This window comes from Oncorhynchus kisutch, linkage group LG17 (assembly GCF_002021735.2).
Source record: "Oncorhynchus kisutch isolate 150728-3 linkage group LG17, Okis_V2, whole genome shotgun sequence".
Taxonomy (NCBI): domain Eukaryota; kingdom Metazoa; phylum Chordata; class Actinopteri; order Salmoniformes; family Salmonidae; genus Oncorhynchus; species Oncorhynchus kisutch.
The window spans coordinates 31,640,035-31,649,504 of NC_034190.2; the positions used below are offsets into that span (position 1 = coordinate 31,640,035).

A 9,470-nucleotide genomic window follows, 5' to 3' on the forward strand; every position below is an offset into this window, starting at 1 on the left:
AATTTTTTTTTTATCTAGACCTGGCAACCCTGGCTCCATTAGTAGTCTGCCTGACCGGCATTGGAGGCTGGTGATTTTTCTGTGAACATCTACATTAAAACATCAAAACGTCTTACGCGATGAGGTAGTTTCATACATCTGATAAAACCACAATGTTAGATTATATTTATACAGTATCCAACTGTAAAAGATGTGTAGACAGGTGGAATTTAAAGGGGTGGTTTAGGGGAGGTTGTATTAGCTAGCAACGTGTAGCGTGCTAACGTTAGCCCAGCTAGCCTTTTTTTCTTCACATCTAGCCGTCTTTGTTAGCCAGGTGGCCTGTAGCATAGCTTTACTGATAACTAACTAGTTATCTACCTATCTACAAAGCTATCCATCAAATATCATTGTTAATGTATGATTATGTAGCTAGCTAGATGTGCATTGTTATGTCTTGGTAAAATGAATGAATGAACAGTCAGTAGCTAGCCCCGTTAGCCATGCTATGGAAGCAGCTAGCTAGTTAGCTGCTGCTGCCTCTTCAGCAAATTAGTTAATGTGGTAATTGCTATCACCCAACTAACTACTGTATTGATAATGTAACCAATTCCAGAGGCGATAGGGGCAGGGGCCGGGGTGGCCGGTTCGGGTCACGCGGTGGACTGGTGCAAGGGTGAGTAGCTAGTCAGCCAGTTGCTAGAATAATAATATTGGTATACCACTTCAAATTGAGCATGCCTGCTTTTAGTTTTGTGTGATGCCATAATGGTTGATTTACTATGCCCACAACTGTAAAGTTAATCAGTCCAATTTATAATTTAGGCCAATGAGATGTAAGGTTCATGAGGTAACTTTGCTAACTAAAATTCATAGAAGAATGTCAAATCAAATGTTATTGGTCGTTTACTGCCAACAGTACAGTAATATCCAACAAATTACACAACATATACACACATCTAAGTAGGAATTAATATTAAGTGACTAAGAATGCCGTAGAATAGTATAGAATATAGTATATACATATGAGATGAGTAATGCAAGATATGTAAACCTTATTTAAGTGACTAGTGTTCCATTCCTTAAAGTGGGCAGTGATTTCTAGTCTAATCCTATAGGCAGCAGCCTCTAATGTGCTAGTGATGGCTGTTTAACAGTCTGATGGCCTTGAGATAGAAGCTGTTTTTCAGTCTCTCGGCTCCAGCTTTGATGCACCTGTACTGACCTCACCTTCTGGATGATAGCGGGGTGAACAGGCAGTGGCTCAGGTGGTTGATGTCCTTGATGATCCTTTTGGCCTTCCTGTGACATCGGGTGCTGTAGGTATCCTGGAGGGTGGGTAGTTTGCCCCCGGTAATGCGTTGGGCTGACCGTATCACCCTCTGGAGAGCCTTGCGGTTGCGGGCGGTGCAGTTGCTGTACCAGGCGGTGATATAGAGGCTCTGTTGCGCCTTCTTCACCATGCTGTCTGTGTGGGTGGTCCATTTCAGTTTGTCAGTAATGTGTACGCCAAGAAACTTGAAGCTTTCCACCTTCTCCACTGCGGCCCCGTTCATGTAGATTTGAGGGTGCACCCTCTCCTGTTTCCTGAAGTCCACAATCCTCTTCTTTTGATTTGTTGACATTGAGTGAGAGGTTGTTTTCCAGGCACCACACTCCTAGAGCCCTCACCACCTCTGTATCTGTATCTGAATGTCTGGTGCAATATAAGATGCGTCAATGTTTATTGGCCCCTTGTTTCAGGTATCGGCCATTTGTCCCCCACATTCCCTTTGACTTCTATGTGGTGAGTATTTGACACTTTATGTCAAGCATCCTTCCCGTATACATGAGCTCTTGCACCAATGGTTATTTTGAAGAGAGCATATCAGTGGTGCAGCATGTAGCTCACTTTCATTGAAATCAACAATTTCTCATTGCCTCATTCTCCTGAGTCAGACTGTATAGGCAGACTGTAATCGATGGAGATCAGCTCACCTACTCATACAGAATGGTCTAATGCTCTAGTCAAAACGACACGGATCTTGTCAAAGTAATACAGTAGCGCAGATAGGGATGTCGAGTGTACAGTGCTAAGCTATCTCTCTGGTTCCCCCTAGTGTGAGATGGCCTTCCCCAGAGTGAAGGCAGCAGCGGATGAGACTGCCTTCAGCGAGTGTCTGCTGAAGAGGAACCAGGACCTCAGCCCCACACCCGCAGAGCAGGTGGAGAACACGCACACAGACCTCTCTCTCTCAAACATTCAATGCACTACTCTCACTCGGTCATCCTCACTCAAACCACACTTGCTGGATAATTTAACTCAAGCTGTTGTATGCACACATCAGCATATTCCTTTAGGTTATGTGTTAAACAACACACTCCTACGCTATGCTTATTTCCATTGACTACATGCAAACTCTCTGCTCCCCCTTTCAGTCCTCTATCTTGTCCCTGGTCACCAAGATCAACAACGTCATCGACAACCTCATCGTCGCCCCCGGGAACTTTGAAGTGGTGCGTTCCAGACCTTAGTGGAGAATAACGTGCCGAAATGTATCTGTATCTTGGATAACATATTTAGCCATGTACAATAACAATGGGAATTTCTTTCTCCTCTCATTCCAGCAAATTGAAGAGGTACGTCAGGTGGGCTCATACAAGAAAGGCACCATGACAACAGGACACAATGTCGCTGACCTGGTGGTCATCCTCAAGATCTTGCCCACACGTGAGTTCTGTGTGTGTGCCAACAAAGCAAAGCCCATTTGATACATTATTTGATTGGTCTTCAAATGTCAACGACGTTGATTGCTGCACAGCATTTTGCAATATTGCTGGGTTATAATACATCTACATTTGAGTCATTTAGCAGAAGCTCTTAACCCTAATTGCTCCTGTAAGTTGCTCTGGATAAGTGCCTTGCTCAAGGGGACATGGACAGTTTTTTAAATTTTTTTTATTATTATAATTTTTTTACCTTGTCAGCTTGGGTATTTGAACAAGCAACTTTTCGGTTACTAGCCTAATACCGCTAGGCTACCTGCCGCCCTAATATAAGTCATTCCTCATCCTGGGCTGTATTTCCCATAGCAGCCATTTTGAAATTGTCTCCATTGGTTGTACTGAGCCTCCATAATGAAAGTTGTCTCTTGCAGTGGAGGCTGTTGCGGCTCTCGGCAACAAAGTGGTGGAGACCCTTCGCACACAAGACCCTGCTGAAGGTGACCGATATTACACAGCTGCGTTTGTTTTCATGTAGCCACATTGCAACATCAGTCACTGAAGTTCGATTTAGCTTTCAATAGCGTAAATTCTGCTCCTATTTACCTTTGTTGATAGGTCGTGCCATGTTGTTTTAGCGACGAATTCATTCAAAGTGTAAATACAAGGATAATGTAGGCATGCTGGGTAATAGGATACAGGGTATTCTACATCTTCAGTGGTTATGATGTAATGTTGCCAACTGACTCCCTCTTTGTCCTAGTTCTCTCCATGCTGACGAATGAGACAGGTTTTGAGATCAGCTCTGCCGATGCAACAGTGAAAATCCTCATCACCACTGTTCCCCCCAACCTGCGCAAGCTGGACCCCGAACTGCACTGTACGTACATTCAGACGCACACACACGCAGTACAATGTGATAGAATGTAAACATGAGCTGCCCTCATAACTACACTCATAGAGCTACATAAAAAGAAGTCTAAACACTCCGATAGATGCACTGTGATTGGCACAAAGCTCTCTGTCATGCATGCCATAAGCATTCATTGTAGACTGGAGGCAGCTTGTGTTTGCGTTTTTTAACGTAGATGTATTATCTGTTTTCAGCTAGACAATGGTGCTTTAAGTGGTCATCATGGTGTCGGTGACATGGTCTCTTTCTCCCCAGTGGACATCAAGGTGCTGCAGAGTGCTCTGGCCGCCATCCGCCATGCCCGCTGGTTTGAGGAGAACGCCTCCCAATCTACGTAAGGCACCTTTTTTTAAAGGTCTTTTACCTCTCAGCCCGTTTACCCTCACAAACCGATGTCTCCTCAGTATGTGTCTCAAATGATGTAATAGGTCCTCGGTCTCCTTTCTTTCTTGAACCTTTCACATCCTCAATATTTCTCACAAGTAAAGGAGGAATAAAGGGAGACTTTTTATCCTAAATGTTTCAGCCATAATGACCTTTTGTCCCTTTTATTATCCTGTGTGCATTGTAAATGCCAATACAGCAAAGCGCTGACAAACTTATCTTCTTTAAAGTGTTCAACTCGTGTCCTGGTTATTGTTGTTATTTAGGGTGAAAGTGCTGATTCGCCTGCTGAAGGATCTGAGGGTGCGTTTCCCCGGGTATGAACCTCTCACCCCCTGGATCCTGGATCTACTGGTGAGTCCATTGCACTGACCATAGTTCTACTGGATGTACAGGTTCGGCCACTACATCCCCCATTCTCACGACTCAACAGTTAACATGTGATCGTAGTTAGCCCACTGCATTCATCATAGTTATGCTAATGTTCAGTTCTACTGGTGGGGACACCACACCTACCATTAGCACAACTACTGGTAAACCATTAGAATGTAATACTGGTGAGGCACGATAATGGATGATTTAGCTATTTGTTGCGAATTACCACACACCGAGCAAGTCACCTGGCTAATATGTTATGTTTTTTGTGATTCTCTGTCTTTGCTATTGTATTGTCCCTAACTGAAAGCTTGTATCGTATCACTGTATAACTAAAGGAGGAATGAATAAGGAATTAAGTGTTTCTGCTCAGGGTCATTCTGCGGTCATGAACAACCCCTCCAGACAGCCCCTGTCACTCAATGTGGCTTACAGGTGAGTCTTCTCATTCCCTCAGTCAGTTGTTTTTCAACTGTAGGTGTCTTTTGTTGACTGTCTCATTTCCAAAACATGACTTTGTGATACTTTCTGGCGGTGCCTTCATTATTTTTTTTGTTAATGTTGCTCTTTTCAGACGCTGCCTACAGATGTTGGCCGCTGGACTTTTCCTGCCAGGCTCAGTGGGCATCACTGACCCCTGTGAGAGTGGAAACTTCCGGGTGCACACCGTTATGACCCTCGAGCAGCAGGTAATATCTTCGCTTTAGCTGCCTTCATGGTACAGGTGTGGGGAACCTTGGTCCTGGTGACAGGGTTTGCTCCAGCCCAGCACTAAATCACCCATGATCATATGTGTTTGGTTAGGATTACTGTCAGATGATTCACATAGGTATATCAGTTGAAACTGTGTGTCTGTTTTTTGTAGGACATGGTTTGTTTCACTGCTCAGACGTTGGTCAGGGTTCTCTCTCATGGAGGGTACAGGAAGATCCTGGGCCTGGAGGGTGATGCCAGCTGTGAGTACCTCATCTCTCGCTCTCACTCACACCCTTTTTCTCAAAGTAAACATTAAATAAATATACCTCACCCCCCCAGACCTGGCTTCGGAAATGTCCACATGGGACGGCGTGATCGTCACACCCTCTGAGAAGGCCTACGAGAAGCCGCCAGAGAGGAAGGAAGAGGAGGATGAGGCACTGGAGGAAGGAGGAGATGTTGAGGATGAAAGCATGGAGACACAGGAGTGAGGAAGAACCCGGAAAGTGATGCGCTGCCAGGTACCAGTAGCCAGTCAGAAAACCAGGCTCATTACCAGGCTAGCTAGCTAGCTGCCTAGCTTATTGTTACATTTCCAACAGTAGCTTAGTTAGCACATTAATGTAACGTTCTATAAATTAGCCTAGTTGCTAGTAGCAAATCCCATTAATGTATTTAAGAGTTTGAAAAAATCAACACATTTTTTTGTTTATTGAGATAAATCACTGTAATGCCAAGTCATAACAAAGTAAGCTATGTAGCTGCCACACATTAACAACTCACCAGCCAGAGACTAGCCGGTGATAATAGTGCATGGAGCCATCTACTGTATCAGTGTTACAGGTGAGAATTCTGCGAAATCAGCTACGCTTTACACAGAGTATAATACGAGAGGATTTACGAAGGACATTCTTTTGTCTTTGAGAACCACCCAACTTCGATTCTAACCCTGTGCGCAGTGATGGTGGAGCCAGATATTTTCTTGAGGAAGAAAAAAAAATGGTCAATGATCAATTGGTTAATGGAAGACAGGCAGCATCATTAGCGTTGCAAGTGACGGGGAGTAACAAATGTTGTTAGTGGTGGGATCCAATTCACTCTTTTACCCATACAATGTGATCTGAGGCTTAACAATGTTTTATCCCCCCCCTCTTGTCGCCATCTAGAGGATCCTGTGCCACATCTTTTTACGTTTACCCCTGACCCTCGCCCCTTTGTCCTTCAATGAAGTTCATGTCCACTAAATGAATTGACTGCAACGACCTGGACCAAAGTTCTCCCACTGGACGGAGAGACTCGCATAGACTGTTACTGGTCCCTCAACGCCATCAACAAAAAATGAAATTCACGGCCTTTCCAGAAAGGGACGGGTGTTGCTATCTATTTGTATTCCGTGTCTTTGTCTGTTTTTTACTTTGTAGCAGCAATGATGACTAAATTAAACAGCTTTTAAAAATAAATAAATTTGTAATGCCTCTTTACGTAAATACAGTAATGCATACTTTTAAAATTATTTTTTTCAAATGTGTGGCTGGCTGGATAGAAAATGTAGGCCCCATGCTTGTGAAAAGACATCATTTTCAGAGGTTAGATCTGGTCGTGTAATTACCTCCACAGATCATTTCCAGTCTAGGTACCCTAAATTTGACAAACCTTTTTTAGTATTTAATTTATTGGATCACAGTTAAACTTAAATGCTGTTTTGCAGTTCAGATTTGAGAGGTTACTGGTAAGAGGAGCATTTAATTCAAAACATAATTGTCAACAAAACAATCTGATCATAAGATGCCATGTAACTTGTGAAAAACTTTAACGTTGATACTCCTTTTTATATCAAAATTCATAAACACGTCACTGAATAAGGATCATGATTTAATTGATGCAAGTGTTAGACAACTTGGTATCAGTTATAGGTAGGCTTATTGTTTTTGTTTACCTTGCTAATAACCAAACGTCTCCAAATAATGCTCTTAAGTTGGCACTGGAAAATACCTGGATCTTTTGATTGGACTCAACATATCCTATTAAATTGCTTGAGTGGCTCTCTGTCACTAAACCCTCCCTCAACGTTCCATAATGGGGTGAAAATAGCAGCCATCTTGGTCAGGGAGAAATCCAAAACCAGTCTAATTGGAATTGAAAAGCAGTAGAGGCATAGGTAGTGTGTTTCCTGCTTTTACTTATGCAGGAAATCAAAGCAATGCATGTGATGTATCAGAAATTGTGTAATGGAATTAGTTAAATTATGACATTTTCAGTTATCAATACAGTTTTATATGGGTTTTATACACACTTTCTGTATAAATAGTCTTTAAAATATATGTAAACAGACCATACATGTCTGATTTGTGTTTTCTTGGAAAGCTGTGAGTGCTATTATATGATACTATATCAGTACTTGTTGCATTTACAACATGTCTAAGTCCTGTCATCAACTGATTTCAGCCAAAGTATGGCTGTGGGTTGACTGCATTGTTTGAATGGAATGTTGGCATATTGGCAGTTAATTTGACACATTTAAGGAATCATTTGAATAATTCCTCCTAAAACTGTCTGGCTAGCAAGCTAACTCGCATGCAGTGCAGATAAGATATGTGTAAAACAATGAATGTGAAGAATTTATCACAGGACTGGTAAACCATAGTTGACAAACTCCCTGACAAGGTTAATGTCCATTCTATTATTCTAATTCTGTGTCATCTTTTATCTTTAAAAAAAAAAGTTGTAGCCATCACAATAGAAATAGGACTTACAGTAATACAATAGGGCCTAATGAGGTAACTCTGAAGACTGCATAACATTAGAACAATTGATGACCAGCTACAAGTAGCATTGCATGCCTGTAGATGGCATCAGCGTATTGCAGACAGCAGCCAAGCTCAAGTGACTGTTGCTGAAAACCCACTTATGGTCTATCTATCAACCCTACAATTCTAAAGGTAGCTCATCACACTCTGTACCATGATCTTATCATTTACCAAATCTAATGCTATTCTCAAGAATTTAATCCGAAACAGGATATTCATGATATTGGATTGTATTCTTACATATAATGGCTCAAGTCCATCCAATGGTGTGTTGACTGAATGAATTTAGACACTTTGTTGCAGTGAATTAGTGTCTGTTCGAGATGGCCTCCAAGTGGTCTTGTTTTTGATGCAGTAGACCTTATTAACCTAACAGTGAGATCGTCAAGACATTCGGACCTTTTGGCATTACAGCTAAGGTGTTGGGTTGACAGTAGCATGGGTTCAGGCCCCGGTCGGGACTAACCCCTGACTTTGCTATGTAAAATGTACAAAAATCTACATTTCCCAATGCTGATTATAAGACTTTTATCTTTTAGCATTAAACAGAGACAGTGTGGTGGTAAAGCACTACAGTTTAGTCATCCTATCTTATAAACGGGTTAGGCCTTAACTCTCCAAGCCCAGGTCTTATAGAACGGTCTTTCAGCCTTCAACAACCAGCTCCTTCAAACTTAGTTTGTCACAGTTAGCTATATCATAGTTTATTGTATTGCATAGATCTCTCAACAGCTCCTTTTCAAACAAACATGACATCTTCCTTCCAATTTTCTAACAACTGAGCCATATCTGTAAATGCCACATCTGGTTCACTTTCCATTTCCCTCCTTTCTGAAGCAATTGCCTGGAACAGCCTATTCCCCCCTCCCCCCAGCAGGAGATAAGCAGGGATGTTTGAATAGGAGTGAGACGCAATTTACTCAGTCAAATAAAACTGGCACTCGGAATCTGGGATCCTATTGAGTCGCACAGGGGCGCCCAGCTGTTCCAATGACACCAGGAACAGAGGAAAGACATGGATTAAGCACCTCCATCACAATGACGATATCAGAAAAATTCTTGTTTGAACCGATATTTCCCTGCTGAGAAAATAATTTCCCTTGAAACTCATACCAATTCATATCTCGCTCGGTTAATGGAACCTTATAAAGGACTGAAAATGAACTGATCGTCAGGAAACGCGAGCGGGGGAAAAATTCACATGGCATGAAATGAGTTGTCAGCGGGACAAAATGTCTGTGTACTCTATGGCTGGGATTGTGAAGATAGACACAATTGTGAGCTGAAAGTAGCCTAGATGCATCACCCTCACTCAGACACTTATTAAAATAGTGCAGAAAATAGTAACAAGTGTTCTCAGACTACTAGAGAACATTTGGAGGCAGCATGATGGTAGAATCAGTCTTGTCATTGGCTGAAACCCTGGACATTAGTCCGCAAAACTGGACATTTAGTCCCATGTAGCCTTATATACAGTACGTTTTTCCAGCATTATTTCCCATAGAGTGAGCGTTGTCTCACCTGTTCCTTCAGAGAACCTTGGTTACATACTGTACGTAATGTAACCTTTCAATATCTCAGGTCCAGATCAGACTCTTAATTCAGAGGATGAA

The 9,470-nt window shown here is 42.3% G+C and overlaps 1 protein-coding gene across 2 annotated transcripts; it reads left to right on the forward strand.

Annotated features, from left to right (window-relative positions):
• LOC109907460 (interleukin enhancer-binding factor 2 homolog) lies at nucleotides 1–6,541 on the forward strand. 2 transcript variants are annotated; one of them, XM_020505422.2, is made up of 15 exons: nucleotides 1–124; nucleotides 596–655; nucleotides 1,723–1,765; nucleotides 2,079–2,183; nucleotides 2,398–2,475; nucleotides 2,587–2,689; nucleotides 3,117–3,182; nucleotides 3,446–3,562; nucleotides 3,851–3,929; nucleotides 4,246–4,333; nucleotides 4,728–4,789; nucleotides 4,929–5,043; nucleotides 5,220–5,310; nucleotides 5,390–5,571; nucleotides 6,217–6,541. In XM_020505422.2, the coding sequence occupies exons 1-14, from the start codon at nucleotides 120–122 to the stop codon at nucleotides 5,539–5,541; spliced, it is 1,164 nt and encodes a 387-aa protein (XP_020361011.1). In that variant the 5' UTR covers nucleotides 1–119; the 3' UTR covers nucleotides 5,542–5,571; nucleotides 6,217–6,541. The 2 variants fall into 2 exon arrangements, with proteins under 2 accessions (XP_020361011.1, XP_031649416.1); XM_031793556.1 differs by lacking the exon at nucleotides 1,723–1,765 and having other exon boundaries at nucleotides 19–124; nucleotides 6,217–6,510.
• Nucleotides 6,542–9,470: the final 2,929 nt, after the last annotated feature.

Bases quoted from the DNA above. Each gene is read 5' to 3' on its own strand.
- LOC109907460 (XM_020505422.2), top strand. The intron at 2,476-2,586 runs GTGCGTTCCAGA...CTCTCATTCCAG, and splicing joins CCCCCGGGAACTTTGAAGTG to CAAATTGAAGAGGTACGTCA. The intron at 5,044-5,219 runs GTAATATCTTCG...TGTTTTTTGTAG, and splicing joins TTATGACCCTCGAGCAGCAG to GACATGGTTTGTTTCACTGC.